Source organism: Nematolebias whitei, chromosome 15 (genome assembly GCF_014905685.2).
Source record: "Nematolebias whitei isolate Nwh7 chromosome 15, NemWhi1, whole genome shotgun sequence".
In the NCBI taxonomy this organism is placed as follows: domain Eukaryota; kingdom Metazoa; phylum Chordata; class Actinopteri; order Cyprinodontiformes; family Rivulidae; genus Nematolebias; species Nematolebias whitei.
In genome coordinates, this window is record NC_056512.1 from 26,964,097 (window position 1) to 26,983,231 (window position 19,135).

A 19,135-nucleotide genomic window follows, 5' to 3' on the forward strand; every position below is an offset into this window, starting at 1 on the left:
CTTTTTCCGTTTCGCCATTTTCCTCCTCTACGCCGGAGCTTGAGCTGGTTGTAACCTCGCTTCGCAGTGTTTAAACCTGTCGAGAGGTGACGGTGGGAAAGGAGACCCACCAGCTCTCTCATTACTCGCATAAAGAAAATAAACTAGCCAGTCTTGTAGCTCCACCGCCCGAGGAGAAGAGCCAGAATGTCGTCTGAGGAGAGCCCCGAGTACTCGCCTTTCTTCGCTGTGATGGGAGCCTCTGCGGCCATGGTCTTCAGCGGTAACTACACCTCCAGCTCCTTCATTTGACACCTCTGTTCTGTTTCAGACCGAGCCGCGTTAGTTAGTTGGAAACAACAGCTGCTTTCACAGAAGCTGCCTCGCTAGGCCGCTCGGGGCTCGCACACCTGCCGGGGAGGGAGAGGCGGAGGGGAGGCTAACCGAAGGCTCCTCGCCGTCGTAGCTTCCTCCCTCCAGGAGCCAGGTTTCATCAAATCAAATCAAATTCAGGATATAATCTTGTAGCTGGTTGGTGACGCATGCTATCACCGAGGTGATAAATCCTGCGTGTCCAAATCAAGTTATTAAAAGCACAAAAAGGTCATCATTAATCAAAGTTGTGATTATTTGTGATTATTGCGGCTACAGAACTGACTCATTTAACTGAGTCCAAAAAAACTTTCATTCATTCATTCAGGGGCGGCTGTGGCTGAGTGGTTAGAACAGTTGTCCCCCCAGTTGGGGGGTTCAATTCCACAAGCAGTCGCATGCTGAAGTGTCCCTGGGCAAGACATTGAACACGTCATTGCCTCCGATGTGTGTCCCATCGATGTATGAATGTGATCCAAAGCACTGATTATTCTTTGTAAGGGTGTAGTAGAGTGCTGTATGAATGGGTAAATGAGGGCACAGATTGTAGTGTAAAGAGCTTTGAGTATCTTGATCAGATAGAAAGGTGCTGTAGAGGTGCAGTCCATTCTCTACGCCACTTGTTGGGGGACATTAAATGATTTCTCCAACCTCTGAGGGGAAACCCAAAGCTTTCACTGTAGTGTCTATAGCCCCAAAGATTAATGCACAATAAGCCCACCAATTCAAGCATAGCACTCAATAAGATGATTTTATTTAGTTTATTTAACTCTGATCCAATTTTTTTTTTCTTTCGGCTGCTCCCTGTGTTAGGGGGTCGCCACAGTGAACGAACTTGCAGGAAGACTTGGCAATTATTTTTATGCCAGATGCCCTTCCTGATGCGACCACCGAGCTACCACAGTCCTCTGTGTGGAGCAGAGAGCTGCTATTTAAGGTGCCCGGAGGAGCAGATGGTGGGGGTTAAGGACCTTGCTCAAGGGCCCAGAGTGGGGCAAATGATAGTGGAGGCAGGTGTGGGTGTTTCACCTATCTCACCCACATTTTTGATGTTGTTTGTACCGGGAGTTGAACCGGCGATCTTCCGATCACAGGCCCACCTTTTCTAACGTCTGTACATTTTATAATTTGACTTTTACATTTAAAATCCTCACCATGCTGCGTGCTTTGCACATTTTCACACACCGTTTTAAAACCATTTGTAACACGGGATTAAATTATAATATTTTCATGGAATTGTCGTGTGGATAAATCCAGCACAACCATAATGTCCGTCTCATAATTTTATTAGTAATTTTTATAGCATTTTTTTTTAATTTTTTATTCTTTTTAAAGGTAGTCTCCTTGATTCACGAGGACTCCTTTTCAAGAGAAACTTGTTTGGGAGCAGATGGTGAGGGTTTAGGGCCTTGCTCAAGGGCCCAGGGTGGGGCAAATAAGGGTGGAGGCAGGTGTGGGCGTTTCACTTTTTCCACCCACATTTTGATGTTGTCCTTCCAGGGAGTCGATCCAGCAACCTTCTGATCACAGGCCCACCTTCTCTAACCTCTGCACCACCACTCCCAACTTTGACTTTTTTTAAAAGATACTTAGAAGTTGAATCAATAAAGAACTACACAAGTAGTTCTAATTACAAAAAAGTAATTTTAATGTGTCGATAATAAAAAAAATAACAAAACTTGTCAGTGCTGTAGTTTTAAGAATTTGATACTTTTTTTTTTCTTCACTATTTAAAATCTCTTTACATTTAATTGCGTTTTGGCCTTGGAAATACCGTAAACTTCTTTTTAGATACAGAAATTAAACAATGTATTATTGTAACACCATAGATATCATCAGCATGTGACAATAAAAGTATATTTTTTGTTTAAATTTGGCTTCTGGTCAGTGTTTTCAATCCACTTTTGTCTGTATTTGACAATAAAATGTATATTTGTGTGCCAAACCGGTCACAAAGTACATCTTTCTCCCTGTATGTGTGTCAAACACATTTATTTTTCAATATTATCTTCCTGTTTGGTCCATCCTGCAGAAAGCTCAGCATGTATTTGTTGTTTATTCATTTACGTTTCGCAAAGACAACACAGACGTTGAACAAAAAAAACACTTTTTTGTAATGCTTTTTAAACCGCTGGTATGGATTTAGCTAAAATTACTGTGAAAGACAATGGAAAAATAAACCGTTACTCTTGATAATTTGGGCAGCACTGCAAAGACTCAGCTATCTAGACTGTTTAATTAATTAGACAAGATCACAAACTGCAGTTTGTCTTCTCTCACAAACTGCAGAGTTGATGAAAAGTTTTCTGGCTCCTGTACAGATTTCCATTTAATTATTCCTTTTCTCGTTTCAATTACACTTTTATATCCAGCACTCACAATGCATGTGAACAGTGTTTTGTTAATCTAGTATTAAACATTAAATCTTGAATTATTTACACAAATAATCTCATTATTTCTATCTGAGTTAGGGTGCATCTCACTTATCAGTGTTCATTTTTCTAGACTTGAACACGTTTAGAAGTGTGTTAATTTACCAGTATTATATTTCTTATTTCAACATAAGGAACCTGAGATTTTGTCATTTGGTCTTAGCAAATAACTACAAGTCATTGCTCTTCATGAATGTTTTCCAGACATCTTTTGTTGGAAATGGAAGATGGCCCGTGAAATACAACCATCAGTGCAAATACTCCAATTAGCTCTTTATGTTTGAATAACCAGACACCCAGCAAGTCACCTGAATGCCTGTCAGGAGAAATGGTTTTAAAACAAAGCTTGGGCTTTTTAGCCTCTATTTTCAAGCTTGACGTCATTCATGTCATCGTTGTTTTATTTCTGCAAAACATTACTTACAAATAATGTAATGTTTTTAGGTATTTAGGTGTCCGAGACATGACAAAATGGCAAATGTTTGAGGGTTTAAAAAATAAAAAAACACAGTCCAAATGGCAAGAAAGATGACAGTCACATCATTTATCTCTGTAATGTTCAAAGTTTGAAACATTTCATGAAGCTTACTTGTAAATCAACCTTAATTATGATTTTTTTTTATTTTAACCTAAGCTCTGCAGACAACAAAGAACAGTGTCAAACACTTGGCTTGCATACATTTCTGTGATTTAAAACAGCGTGGTGGCAGAAGCACAGGCGTGAGAAAAACTGCAGTCTTTTTTTTTTTTTTTGATAAAGAGCCAGGCCTAAACAACAAAGATGATGCTCCCTGGGTTTAATACAGAGTGACTGTATTTGTGCTGATTTTTGTAGATTACAGTTTCACCAGGGATGTGCTGCAGAAGTTATAGCAACAAAATTCATAGCGTAATCAGTCTGTGACATGAAGTATAAGCTTAACAAACTAGCAACAAGAACAGGTATTTTTAATTGCCTCGGAGTGGAGCTATTTATAGTTTATTTTTTTCATTTTGGTGGGCTCATTTCTTTTGGGATGGTTTGTAAGAAAAAATACTTAAAACATTTTGCCTTTTAAGTATTGTCTGTTTTAGAAACTAAGTGATTTAACATCTTGTATACTTGTATCTTGCCTTTCAGTGACGCCCCTAATTGTATAAATAAAGCTGATGTATGGGAAATTCAAATTAACAGTGAATGTCTGCTCTGTCTCGCTCAGCGCTAGGAGCAGCATATGGGACGGCAAAGAGCGGCACGGGCATCGCTGCCATGTCTGTGATGCGGCCAGAGCTCATCATGAAGTCCATCATCCCCGTCGTCATGGCTGGTATCATCGCCATCTACGGGCTGGTGGTAGCTGTGCTGATAGCAAACAACATCTCTGAGACAGTCACTCTGTACAAGTAAGTTAATCCCTTGCTCATTCATTACATCACGCAGACTTGCATCATGAGAATATAAGTTGTCACAGACTAAGAATACAAACCATCCTGTTCCTATCAGGCCTTCAGAGTAGGTTTATAAGGCTAAAGATGAATACAACTTCAGATCAACACTAACTTGTGACATATTTAATTACCGTATTGAAAAATAATGGGGTATTTTTTTTGTAAAAATCTAGTATAGTGCTGTATGAATGGGTAAATGAGGGCACAGATTGTAGTGTAAAGCACTTTGAGTATCTTGATAAGATAAAGGTGCTATACAAGTACATTTACAAGTATAGTTTTATAGCATTTATTAGAATTAAGAGGTCAAGTATCGTCCTAATCTAACACACTGATTAAAGCAGAGATTTCATCTGTTTGGTCTGAAGCATTTAAATGTGTGTTAATGCAGTGCCAAGAAGAAAAGACATCAGCAATAAGCTCTGCTGAACTGTTGCTGTTTGTAGAGTTGCGAAGGGTCACGAGCCCATTTACAAAAGATTTGGAGTTCATGTTTTTATTGTGAGCTTTTTCACAAGTGGGAACATTCAAGTCCACTTACAGTCTAACAGGAGTCAAAGGCTCTGCAAATTCACCTGGAGGGCAGACTGTGCAATACTCAGAGGAAGAAATTAAACTCGAGCTACATTTCAGTCTTTACAGGCCTCAGAAAACAAGTTAAAGGCTTTTTGGAAGGGCCACAAGGAGAAAGTTAAGGTTTGCAAGCCATAAGTTCTGCAGAACCTTGTTCTCTGGAGCTGTTTGCTGCAATGCACAGATAAATGTAGAACTAATTATTTGTAGCTCGTTTATTCTTCAGTCGCATTTTTTGAGTTCTAAGCTCAACAGATGAAGCTTAACAAAGTTTGAATTGTGCAACTGGCCGATAAACTCAACCACAGCAGCAAATCTAGAACAGAATGACTGGAGGGGAAAAAAAAAATCTAATTAAAGAGTTACGATAGTCCAGCCAAAGTCCAGACCTCAGCCTGATTGAGATGATCTGTTAAAAACTTCTGTGCAAAAAAAACACTTCTTGGTGGTGTTTTTATGCAACCTCACTTCAAAAATGTTACTTTTTTTAAGCCAGTGTCTCTTGACTTTGGCAGTTGTGGACTCAGAATAAGAAAATACAATCTGCTGCTGTCTCACTGAATGTGTGTGTGTCCACTGAGCTGTGCCGACTTGTCTTGTGTGGCAATGATTAAAAATCAGTCTGTGTGCACAGCCCTCAAAACTGTGCTCAGCATGCTGCATCCTAGATTGTACCTACTTCGGCCCACTTTAGACCCATTTGACTGTGGTCCCCCTTGTTTATAATTTAATTCCTGGAGTTTCGAAGTGAAGGTAGGCAGATTTGAAAATGATGTATTCTTGGCATGGCTAGATCTGATCATTGGAAGTTGTAGCCTTGGGGCGGGAAAGGGCTCAGCCCGTGGCGACATGACCCGCTCCGAGGACCTGAACAAGTCGTTACTTTTAACTGTGGCGGTACACGTGTCAAATGGTCATTATGAGGAACCTGACAGGAAGATCTGCACCTTTTTTGTGTTTTTTTATTTATTTATTTACAGTAGTCCCTTGTTTATTGCGGGGGTTTGGTTCCAAACCTGCCCGCAGTGAAATTCTGCCAAGTAGCAACGTTATATTCATTTTAGTATTTGTATATATTTTAAGGCTTTAGAAACCCTTCCCACACTATTGCATTGTTCTAAGCTCTTAAACCTACACAGTTTTAACAACATATGTACAGTATTGTATATGTAGCTACTAAATTTTATTCACTAGCTCTGCGGAACACAGAAACGGCTCTTGGTTCTGGTCCAACTGTGTTCTGTTTCTGCAGGCCTAACCTGCAGCGATGAAGCTCACAATCAATGTTCTAAGCTCTTAAACCTACTCATTTTAACAAAATACTTATATGTAGCTACCAAATTTTACTTACTTGCTCTCGGGTTCACCGCTAAGTCTGGAGGTCCGGTTCTGGTCCTGTTCATTGTAGCTTTTGGGGGTCAGACCTTCTGTTGGCTTGTGTGGGACCGTTGGTGGTGAATTGATTCCAAGTCTGGATGAAAAAAGTCCCCATGGGCTATGGAAACGACTCCGGAGCTTTTGGGGCGCGTCTGCGCTTAGAAATCCTCGTGGGCCGGCTACCAGCTCTCAAGATTCACTGATGGGTCTGGAGGTCTGGTTCTGCTCTGGTTCTGTTCCAGTTCATTGGGTTCAGCGCAACTTCTCTGCATCTGCTGGGCACCAATCAGAGCAAAACTTTACCTCTGTTTTTTTTTTTTTTTTTTTTTCCCAGCAGAAGGAAACGGGGCTTCTGGGCAGGGCCCTGTTGCCTTCTGGGAAATGTGGTTGTTATGAGCGGGAATACAATGTAGGCTTACTGAGAGAAAACTAGAAAATGGCAGCGACAGTTTGAAATATTTTATTTTTTCGTTAACTTTTTACTAATACAGTACTGTATCCAGTACTGTCCCAATCACATGAGTAATATTAAAGTTGACAATCATGTGTCCTGTATAATTTTTTTGTACAATGTTAAGGACTATATGTCCACAAACCGCGATAGAGCGAGTCCACGAATTTCGAACCGCCAAGTAGTGAGGGACTACTGCATTTTTAATACACACAATCGATGCACTTTGTATTTTGCGAGTACAAACAGTGTGATGTTACAAATACACATTTTCACACAGTAGTATAAAAACAATTAACTTGGCAATACTGCAGCTCTAGTGCTGTGACAGAAACTAAGATGAGCTGCATTTGAGATGGGTTTGAGATGCTAACAGTGACTCTGTGACTGCTTTGAGAGAACATTTGTTTTAATTCCTATTTAACATGCTCAGAATTCAAACAGGAAGTTGATGCGACTCACGAGGACACAAAGAATGCCCCGTAAACATTTGGACACATTTTGAAGACTTCTTTACAAATACTGTCCACCAGTCAGGGTCCGTGGTTGCAGCCCAGTGTGATACTGGGTAAAGATGAATATGAAAGACCACAAACTGATGCAGCATTATTTTACAAACAAGCTATAATCCCTCCACAGCAATGTAGGAAAATTAAAAATGAGAACATGAATTGCTTTTGATGGTATTTGTACAAACCGTGGACTCCATGGGAACCATTTATCTGCTTATAGTAAAACTTTAAAATGATAAAAGTATCATTTTTACTGTAAACTGTACAACTTCACAAATTTTGCTGTCTGTATTTTCCTTTCTCCCCTCCCCCCCAACCATAAGGAGCTTCCTGCATCTTGGTGCTGGTCTGAGCGTGGGCCTGAGCGGTCTGGCGGCCGGCTTTGCCATCGGCATCGTGGGTGACGCCGGAGTGCGAGGCACCGCTCAGCAGCCTCGGCTTTTTGTGGGCATGATCCTGATCCTGATCTTCGCAGAGGTGCTGGGGCTTTACGGCCTCATCGTGGCCCTCATCCTGTCCACAAAATAAGTGTCTCCATCCAACCCCCCATCTCATTCATCCACATCAGAGCAGCAAGAACAAATAGGAGATTTTCACCTTCTTCCATGACACCCTGTGGATCTGACAGGATGGGATGGCAACAGAAATATGTTGGCGGTCGCCTTTGACCGCTTTGTTCTGAGTAGATGTGATCCATTCCATATTGTTTGAAGCCATCCGGTTGTGTCAGGTCTCGTGCGTGCAGAACGGGCATGAACATGTACTGTTTGTCGTGAGCTGATGTGTGGACAGTCTGCCTGATGTATCGTCTAATCTTAAAATTGTACAGTGATCCAGAGTCCTCCCACCCTCAGTAAATGTAGTAACCAGTCTGTGACGTGCGTGTGAATATCAACGTTTACCCCCTCGGCCCATTCCGCCCCTCCACCTTTGGATTCTCGTCTTTTGTTGGTGGTTTTTACTGGTAATCGTCATTCTTTGTTTTGAGACTGCTGAAAAGTTGTGCACGCTAGTATTTTATTTGTTCATGTTCTTTTCGGGGACCATTCTTGAATTTTTTTGTTTTTTTTCTTCACTGTTGGAAGTTACAAAGATTTTGAAACTGTCTAAATGGAAAACCCTATATACATAAAATATATAAATTATGTGTGTATAGTTAGATTATTTGCACTGTGGGTTATTGTTCTAAGTGCTCAGATCTCTGGATATCGTGTGAATATTAATGAAGAATGTTCACATGGAGCTCACACAGTGTGTGGGTGTGTGTGGGTGGGTGTGTGTGTCAGATATTTGAGTGCAGTATGTGTGTACGTGGATTTATGGTGGATATGACATTTTCAGACACTAGTATTGTTTACCTGTAGTGCTGCTGTCTTTATTTTTTGGGTTGTTCTTTTTTTGTTGTTTAAAGTGAGAGTTTACTGTTCAGCCATGCCTGTCAGATTTCCAAATAAAACTCAACCACCTCCAAAACAACGTGGCTATGCCTGTTTTTATCTTTTTTTTTTTTTAGATTTAGATGCCAACATAATGAGCTGGACTTAACTTGATAATAGATGAGCATTATTTTGGTTAAAATAAAAATGAGCGGGTTTGTATCTCGGTAGGTATGGAGCAAAAGATAACATTTTCTGCGATGGAATAAACGTTGAAGAGCTATTTCGTATAGCCTTCGCCCTTTAAGAGCTGTTGCTGGTGGGTTTATCCCCAAGGCGCTCAACGCTGCACTGAAAACTTTAGTACACGCTCACCTGCTGTGTGGGCCTCTCCCCTGGTCCGTATAAATTCTGGTGAGACGGGGAATCGGCTCCCTTTTTTTTCTTCAGCCAGCTAGCTAGTACTGTCGGGAGAACGAAGAAGGAAAGTTGTCCAGCTTTGACCGGCACAACCTTTGCTAAGGATGCCTGGGTCTCCGCCACGCCAACCTCCTGCCGTCCCGGTGAGCTCTACCTCCCCGAGGAGAAGCAGACGAGCAGCCTTGTTCAAGGTAAGCGCCGAGGAGTACTTTTTCGTGGCGAGCCGCTGGACGACGCCATCGCCTTTTCTAACTTTTTTTCCTTGTGGTAATCAAATGATTTCCTCGAAAAAGGCGATGTTGGTAGCAGCCCCGCTGAATGTTTATTCTGTGGCGGGCGGCTACCCGCTGGACAACGCCACAGCCTTTTCTAACGCGTTTGTCCTGGCGGTAATCAAATGTTTTCATCAAAGGCGATGTTAGCAGCAACCCCGCCGAATGTTTTTCCGTGGGGGGCCGCTACTGGCTGGACGACACCACCTCCTTTTTTAACGTGTTTTTTCTCAAGGTAAATCGGATGATTTCCTCGAAAAAGGCGTTGTTGGCAGCAGCTCCGCTGAATGTTGTTTTTCTGTAGTGGGACGCTATGTGCGGGACAATGCCACCGCCTTCTTTGACGCAGAGTCACACAATGAACCGAATGACTCTTCCGAGAAAGGCGATGCGGAGCTGCCCTTTCCCTCCTGGAGAGCGTAGTGACGGAAGACGAGCGGCCGAGCGGATGCTCAGCAACCTCGGCTCTTCCCACGTCGGCGACCACACAGCTCCCAGCAGTTGGTGCCCTCCTCTCAGAGCTGCCCGACATAATCCAGGAGGATTGAAGAAGGTTGGCTCTGCCCGGGCTCATCGCCCTGACCCCATCTGGCCTCGCTGTCCAGTTGTGACGTCGCACTGCTGGAACGAGGCTGCAGCTGGGCTGGCAAGCTGAAGACAGCCGTCTTCACCTTTGCCTCCGTCTCTAGAGTGGAGGGTTTTACTGATCTGTGTTTTACCCTCCGCCCCCCCCCCCCCCCGGAGCCAAGGCTGGCGGGTGGCACTTGGGGAAAACGCTTCCAGGATGGACCAGCAACCTGTCCCTCCAGGGAAGCGTGACCAGATGGTGACAAGGTCTCCAACCGAGCTCACCAGTGATCATCCCAGACGGCCGCAGTGAACAACGTCGCCCTGCTTGCCTATAGCATCTCGAAGAGGCTGGAAGAAGCAGACCTGCTGGAGGAGACAAAGCTCTCTCTGTAAAGCTGCTGATGACATCTTAAACATGTGTAACCTCTGCAATTTGCCTGTCCCGCATCGCCGCCTGGATGACCATGATCCAGAGGACCACTTGGCTCCACCTCTCGCCATGCATGTCCGAGAGGCTGCAGAAAGACCTGCTGGAGGGTCCCATCACCCCAGAGGCACTGTTCGGGCCAACTTCAGGACCATCCTTGAGGAATTGCAGAGGTCTGAGGAGGTCTCAGACTGTACACCGTCTGGTGACGTCACAGTCCATCTGCCCCTCCGGCTGTTGGAGGGACCGCCTTGGCCAGCAGCAGCACCAGAGGTGCTCCATAGCTGCGGCAGCGATTTCTCAGCGTTGGTGCACGGAGAAAGGTGTAGAGGCCATCTCATGTCCATTAGGTGGCATGCTGTCCTTTCTGCAGCAGCGGATGGACGGAGATCTAGCGTTTAGCACAATTAAGACTTATGCTGCAGCTATTTCTCCCAGTCACGAGGTTTTCGGTGACAGAACAGTTTTTAATCACCTGTTGATGAAGCGTTTCCTGAAAGGTGTACGGAGACGCAGACCGGTGTCACGTCCACTAGCTCCACAGTGCGATCTAATGATGGTCCTGCACGCTCTGATCAAAGCTCCTTCTGAGCCTTTAGATCAGGTTTTACTTACATTTATGTCATTTAAAACAGCCCTGCTGTTAGTTCTGACATCGGCAAAGAGAGTGAGTGTTTGTTTGCACTCTCTGTTACTCCCTCATGTCTCAGAATTCAAGCTGACGGCAGTTCAGCTGTACTGCGTTTTAACCATGCTCTGAAAAGCATCACAAGCTCATTCAGATCGTGAGTGATAACCTTGGATGGGTTTTTATCCTCTTCCTCATAATTCTAAGGAGGAAGCAACATCTCACCACCTCCTGTCCTATGCGCGCATTTTTCATGTTACGTGGTGCACACGGCTGCACTGTGCTGTTTTCAGCATATGTTCGTGCATTACTGGGACAGCTCTTCAGAACATCCTCTACCCACCCAGCGCCTCTCACACTGGTTGTGTGAGGCTATTTCTGAAGCTTACAGTTCATCTGGACTGGACCCTCCAGAGAATCTCAGAGCGCATTCCACCAGTGTTTTCATCCTCCATGGCTCTGCATGGAGGGATGACAGTGGAGGATATTTGTTTGGCGGCTACCTGGTCATCGCCATGTTCAGTTATTCGTTTTTATCTACGTGATGTTTCTACTTTCTCCATGACCCATTCTGTTCTCAGGGTTCTGACAGAATGATTTGTTTCATGGAGCTTTACTTTTGAGCTCACACCTACCTACATGCAGTCGCAGTGTAAGATATTTATTATCAGTCACAAGTTCATGACTGCTGATTTGATCGTTATTAATCGGTGCATCCTGTGGAGCTGTTGGTCTGCTCTGTTCATTGTTACACTGTTACAATTTGTATCCTCCGTTGTTCCTATTCACAGCAGCAGGTCTGCTATCTCAGCCTTTTTCCTCACCAGAGATTTTCTCCGGTGCGCTCCTGCGCATGGAGCACACAATTGCGCAGCACGTAATTACACACACAGAAGGCTGAGTGATGAAATGTTTTTTTTTGTGCAAGCAGGTGCTTCATGTTGTGTCTGAATGGACCCAGTGAGGCATAGACTACTTCCTGCTTCGCCTTTAACCCCACCGCTCTTAAAGGGCGAAGCCTATATGAAATAGAACGTTGGTTACGTACTGTAACCCCAGATTCTATGAGCAGCCTTTAAGCGCGGGGCCTCACTGGTTCCTAAATGGCTGAAGAAAAGCGCTATTTGGGAGCTGATTCCCGGTCTCACCGTAATTTATACGGACCAGGGGAGAGGCCCACACAGCAGGTGGGCGTGGACTAAAGTTTTCAGTGCAGCGCTGAGTGCCTTAGGGATAAACCCACCAGCGACAGCTCTTAAAGGGCTACGCCTATACTCATAGAATCAGGGGTTACAGTACGTAACCAACATTTTTAACCCAACAATATATTTGGCTCAATATTCACATAGAACATGGATTAAAATTAAGAGGAAGCCATGAAGAAGAGAAACATGTTGAGAAATAAATTCTTGAAGCTTAAAAAAAATGACTCTGAACAATTCAGCAGCTTTGATTCTTCATTTAAGATCTTGAGATGAGATTTAATATCCAAAGCAAAAAAAAAAAATCACATAACATTAACCCCAACATAAGAATAGGCATGAAAGAAAAACCAGTTTCATCCATATTAACTAAAAATCCATTGTTTTTGACCCATTATGTATTTATGTATGTATGTATGTTTTATTTATTCATTTCATTTCATCCAAACAACAAATATAATACAATTTAAAGAAAAGAAAAAATATATACAATCACCGAAATAAAATGAAAGGCAGCAGAAGAAGAATGAATTCTTATATCTGCCACTTGTCCCCAAAATATATTCCAAACAAAATTACTATACAAAAGCAAGATGAATTTATAAAAAAAATAAAAAAGTAAAAAATAATTTAAAAAACTTAGCTAAAATATAAGATCAACTGTAAACAATTTTTATGAACTCACATTATACTTAATATTTTTTTTAAAAAAACAAATTTTTATCATCCTCTTGAATATGTACATAGTTTTGGCATTTTTAATATCAACCTCCAGATCATTCCACAATCTAATACCCTGAGATATAGTGGATCGCATCTTCAGACTGACCGATCAACCATACCAGAAAAATTATAAGGCAGCACAGTGGAGTAGTGGTCAGCATAGTTGCCTCACAGAATTAAATCCTGGGTTCAATCCACAGATTGTGTCTTTCTGTGTGGAGTTTGCATGTTCTCATGTTTGCGTGGGTATTCTCCAGGTACTCCTATTTCCTCCCGCAGTCCACATGCATCCGAAGGCTGCCTTCAGGCCCAGACCTCCCTTGAAAAAGAGAGTGATCTCAATGGTATTTGTCTACTTACCAATAAATAAAGTTTATAATCTACTGTGAAACTGAACAAGATGGCTCGAAGGCTCTGTTTTACAGAAGGAATTGGTGTCTTTTTAATCTTAAAGTCCGACACAAAGGAGGTGCAGATCCCTTCCAAAAAATTAGAATATCATGGAAAAGTTGTTTAACTTCCATAATTCCAGTCAAAAAGTTCATCTTTAATAGATGATAGATTCAGGGCCCACAATTTAAACAATTTCAAGTATTTGTTTATTTTTACATAATTTGGGCTTCCAGCTCATGAAACCAGCATTTAAAAAAAATTAGAATACTGCGAAGACATCAGCCCACACTTCTCAGTTTGAGCAGAAAAAAAAGAAATTAGGATCACAACAAATCAATCAAAATATGGTACTTTCAAAACGATATGTTAGTCTTCAATACTTGGTTGGGAATCCCTTTGCCTTAATCACTGCCTTGATGCGACGTGGCATTGACTGGGAGTTATGAAGCCCAGATTTCCTTGATGCTTGCTGTCAGCTCTTCTTTGTTGTTGGGTCTGGTGCCCCTCATTTTCCTCTTGAGAATACTCCATAGATTCTCAATGGGATTTAGGTCCGGCAAGTTGTCTGCCCAGTCAAGCACTGTGGCATGGGCATCAAACCAGGTTTTGGTGCTTCTGGCAGCATGGGCAGGGGCCAGGTCCTGCTGGAAGATGAAATCTGCATCTCCATACAGATCCTCAGCAGAAGGAATCATGAAGTCCTATAAAACATTCTGGTAGACTGTTGCGGTGACCTTGGATTTAAGAAAGCAGAGTTTACCAACACCTGCACCGGACATTACACCCCAAATCATGACTGACTGCGGATATTTCACACTGGACCTCGAGCAGTATGGGTTTTGTTCCTCTTCCTTCTTCCTCCAAATCCTTGGACCTTGATTCTGAATGAAAGGCACACTTTACTTTCATCAGAAAAGAGGACCAAAGAACCCAACAGTTGTAGCCCATCTCCCAGATGTGTCTGAATGTGGTGGTTTTTGAAGATGTGACTCCCGCCTCATTCCACTCTTTCTGGATCTCTGCCAGATTCTGGAGTCTTCTCTGTTTGATAATCCGCTGAAGCCCATTGTCATCTCTTTAGCTGGTGCATCTTCTCCTGCCACTTTTTGCCCTTCCACTAGACTTTCCATTGATGTGCTTGGACACAGCACTCTGTGAACAGCCAGCCTCCTTAGCTATGAACTTTTGTGGCTTACCCATCCTATGGAGGGTATCAATGATGGTCTTCTAGCCAGTTATGTCTGCAGTCGTCCCCATATTGAAATGAATTGAGACAACTGAACCAAACTGAAGCGATTTAATGACACCTGGGGAAACCTGTGCATGTGCTTTGAGTTTAGTAGATGATTAGTGTCACACTCAGTTTAAAACATTCATGCCCTGCAAAATTTGGGCTGATTTCTCCACAGTAATTAATTTTTTGAAATCCTATTTTTGTGGGGTTTCACGATCTGGAAGCCCAAATTATGTAAAAATAAACAAATAAATACTTTAAATAGTTTAAATTGTGGGCCCTGAATCTATCATCTATTAAAAAATAACTTTTTGAATAGAATTATGGAAGTTAAACAACTTTTCCATGATATTCTAATATTTTGGAAAGGGTCTGTAGACTTTGAATAAAGCAAGTTTATTCAAGTGTTGGGTTATGTTGGAAGTGGTCTCCAGCTACAAGTACGTGGGTGTGCACCTGAATGATAACATCAGCTGGGGCAACTACACTATCATGGTGAACTACTGAAGCCACGGAGCTCAAATGTCCAACGTGAAACTAACTTCACCACAGTAACAACACCACCAGCCTGATCAAGAAAGCTCATCAGAGACTCTACTTCCTCAGGCGGCTGAGACGAGCTGGGTTGGGAAGCTCAGTCCTCACTTCCTTCTACAGGTGTGCAGTGGAGAGCATCTGGTGCTCCAGCATCAACGTGTGGCATGGAGGCTGCACAGCTGCAGAAAGAAAAGCTTTGCAGAGAGTGGTGAAGGCTGCACAGAAGACTGTTGGTGTCAGTCTCCCCACCATCACAGACATCTACACCTCCAGATGCAGGAAGAGGACCACCTGCATCATGAAGGACCCCACTCACCCAGCACACACACTTTTTGCCCCGCTCCCCTCAGGAAGGAGGTTGAGGAGCATTAAGTGTAGAACCACTAGAGCGAGGAACAGCTTCTACCCTGAGGTTGTTAGACTCAATCATGAATCCCTAACCAGAGAAATCACTGTAATGCCACTTTGATTGGTGATATGTGACTTTATCTGTGCTGCTGATTTCTTACCCATAAGCTGCTCCCCATCTGCTCACAACAGACTCGTGTTCAAGCTGCTTTTTAATACACCGTATACAGTATTATATTATTACTGTTTAGTGTATATCTTAGATCCTTGTATACTGTTTCTTTTTTATACTTTTAGATTTTTGCTATTGTTGGGTGTAACTGGGACCTTGAGTACACAGTTACGTTCCACCTCATGTACCACATGTGATGCGTTCAAGTTAATTTATAGTTTCTTCGTGCTACAATAGGTTTTATGTTGGACAGCTCAGATCTGTCTGTAGGACCATTAGAAGATGCACAGAGCTGAAAAGACACTGCATGGTTTAATTTATTTTTGTCAAAACATGGAAGATGATATCAGATGAAGCCAAACTCAAACATCTAGGGTGTTGTTGTTACGCCATATTGTTTTACATAGTACAGTGTATACTGTATATCTTTTAGCGTACCGTTTGGTTTTTATTTAGTGTACATACAGGTCCTTCTCAAAAAATTAGCATATTGTGATAAAGGTCATTATTTTCCATAATGTAATGATAAAAATGAAACTTTCATATATTTCGGATTCATTGCACACCAACTGAAATATTTCAGGTCTTTAATTGTTTTAATACTGATGATTATGGCATACAGCTCATGAAAACCCAAAATGCCTGTCCCAAAAAATTAGCATATTTCATCCCACCAATGAAAGACAAGTGTTTTTAATACAAAAAACGCCAACCTTCAAATAATCATGTTCAGTTATGCACTCAATACTTGGTCGGGAATCCTTTTGCATGAATGACTGCTTCAATGCGGCGTGGCATGGAGGCAATCAGCCTGTGGCACTGCTGAGGTGTTATGGAGGCCCAGAATGCTTCGATAGCAGCCTTAAGCTCATCCAGAGTGTTGGGTCTTGTGTCTCTCAACTTTCTCTTCACAATATCCCACAGGTTCTCTATGGGGTTCAGGCCAGGAGAGTGGGCAGGCCAATTGAGCACAGTAATACCATGGTCAGTAAACCATTTACCAGTGGTTTTGGCACTGTGAGCAGGTGCCAGGTCGTGCTGAAAAATGAAATCTTCATCTCCATAAAGCTTTTCAGCAGATGGAAGCATGAAGTGCTCCAAAATCTCCTGATAGCTAGCTGCATTGACCCTGCCCTTGATAAAACACAGTGGACCAACACCAGCAGCTGACATGATACCCCAGTGACTGTGGAAACTTGACACTGGACCTCAAGCAATGTGAATTCTGTGTCTCCTCTCTTCCTCCAGACTCTGGGACCTTGATTTCAAAAGGAAATGCAACATTTACTGTAATCAGAGAACATAACTTTGGACCACTCAGCAGCAGTCCCAGGCAAGATGCTTCTGACGCAGTCTCTTGTTCAAGAGTGGCTTGACCTGGGGAATGCGGCACCTGTAGCCCATTTCCTGCACACGCCTGTGCACGGTGGCTCTGGATGTTTCTACTCCAGACTCAGTCCACTGCTTCCGCAGGTCCCCCAAGGTCTGGAATCGGCCCTTCTCCACAATCCTCCTCAGGGTCCGGTCACCTCTTCTCGTTGTGCAGCGTTTTCTGCCACACTTTTCCCTTCCCACAGACTTCCCACTGAGGTGCCTTGATACAGCACTCTGGGAACAGCCTATTAGTTCAGCAATTTCTTTCTGTGTCTTACCCTCTTGCTTGAGGGTGTCAGTGATGGCCTTCTGGACAGCAGTCAGGTCGGCAGTCTTACCCATGATTGCAGTTTTGAGTAATGAACAAGGCTGGGAGTTTTTAAAAGCCTCAGGAATCTTTTGCAGGTGTTTAGAGTTACGTCATTGATTCAGATGGTTAGGTTAATAGCTTGTTTAGAGAACCTTTTCATGATATGCTAATTTTTTGGGACAGGCATTTTGGGTTTTCACGAGCTGTATGCCATAATCATCAGTATTAAAACAATTAAAGACCTGAAATATTTCAGTTGGTGTGCAATGAATCTGAAATATATGAAAGTTTCATTTTTATCATTACATTATGGAAAATAATGACCTTTATCACAATATGCCAGTTTTTTTAGAAGGACCTGTATATCTTAGATCCTTATTTACTTTTTCTTTTTATACTTCAAATTTTGCTATTTTGGGGTGTAACTGGGACCCTGTGTACATAATTTCGTTCCACCTCATGTACCATATGTGATGGATCGACAATAAAGATACTTGAACTTGAGGACAACACAGTGACTGTTAATCACCACTCATCATGCTGAAAGCACCATCTCTACAGTGAAGCACAAGGGTGGCAGCATCATGTTGTGGGGATTTTTCATCAGCAGGGGCTGGTCAGAGTGAAAGGGAGGATAGATCCATCAAGTATGGATAATCACCAAGCAATATGAGATCGTCCAGGACAATAACCCTAAACACACCACTGAAGCAACGCTCCGGTAGTTTTAGGAGAAACAGTCAAATATCCTGGAAGGGTCCAGACCTCAATCTAATGGAGGATCTCTGGTTTGATTTAAAGATTGCTGAAGTCGAGGAGCACCCACTTAACGTGGAGCCGGAGCAGTTTGGTCCCAAACAGGATGCAATTCTGATTATAGACAAAGATCATGGACCTGAACCTGAATAGACTTGTTGCCAGAACCACAGAACACTGACCTTAAGGGTGGGGGTTGCTTTTTTTTTTTAAGTCATCACAAAAGATGACCAGCCTGCCATGAAGTTTGTACCATTTTACACAAAAAGTCAACAGTAGGTTACTGGTTTAGTCAGTTTTATATATTTGGACATTCCCCACACTCAGGTTTTATTAGTGGTTGAAATTTAGATTTTTATCTAAAATAACCCATAAGATTTTGCCTTCAGTTGACTAACTGGTCCAAGAACAAAAGATGACCCACAAAATTAACATCTCCTCATTAAACTTCATATATTTACTCGTCCATTAGAGCTGATGACATCACAATAAAAACAGACCTACAGAGATTACTGTTTCTTAATGAGAACAGTGGAGAAAACAGACTTTATTATGATGAAACGTTTTATAACTTAATTTACACGTCTGACACAGCCAAAACGATCAGATTTTTCTTTAGCGACTGTACAACTATAGCTTGAAAAAGAAAATATAAGGAATAAACGGTGAGCAGATTAGAGCACAAAACGTTTTCGATTAGACAACTTATTTTTATAACCTTTAAAAAAAAAGATTCAGTTACAGAACAATTTGAACAGAAATACATGGAACAAAGATTCAATAAAATATCTTTGCATAAACAGAAAAACAGAATTGGATTCTGCATAAAAAAAATAAATTTTTAAAATCGGTTAATATAAGATGGGAGCAATGAAAATTTGATCCAGAGTGACACATTTACAGAATATTTTTAATGACAATAAGAAACATTTCTGTTAGCCGAGGACTAAACGATACAAAGTGCATTCCAGTTTGTGTCTCGTAACATTTAAGAGACAGTTTTAGTTTTTTCTTTCTCCAACATTTATAACAAAATCAACTCACTAATAACCAACAAAAGCCAGTAAAGCAGGTAACAGACTACTTTGGTAATGTATTGAGAGCGTTTAGGTAAAAAAAAAAACAACCACCACATATTATGTGCATACAGGACACGGAAGATGTTTTAATCCTTTTCTTCCAAATATACCATCATGACCACCAGAATTTGGCTTTCCGTGACGCCATTGTTACATGAACATTCCTGCGGTCCACACGAGTTGCAACAAT

The 19,135-nt window shown here is 42.1% G+C and overlaps 1 protein-coding gene across 1 annotated transcript; it reads left to right on the forward strand.

The window, feature by feature from the left end:
• atp6v0ca (ATPase H+ transporting V0 subunit ca) lies at positions 1 to 8,597 on the forward strand. Its single transcript, XM_037689554.1, has 3 exons — positions 1 to 262; positions 3,983 to 4,166; positions 7,448 to 8,597. Exons 1-3 carry the CDS (start codon positions 187 to 189, stop codon positions 7,650 to 7,652), a joined length of 465 nt encoding a protein of 154 aa, XP_037545482.1. The 5' UTR covers positions 1 to 186; the 3' UTR covers positions 7,653 to 8,597.
• The last annotated feature ends 10,538 nt before the right edge of the window (positions 8,598 to 19,135 follow it).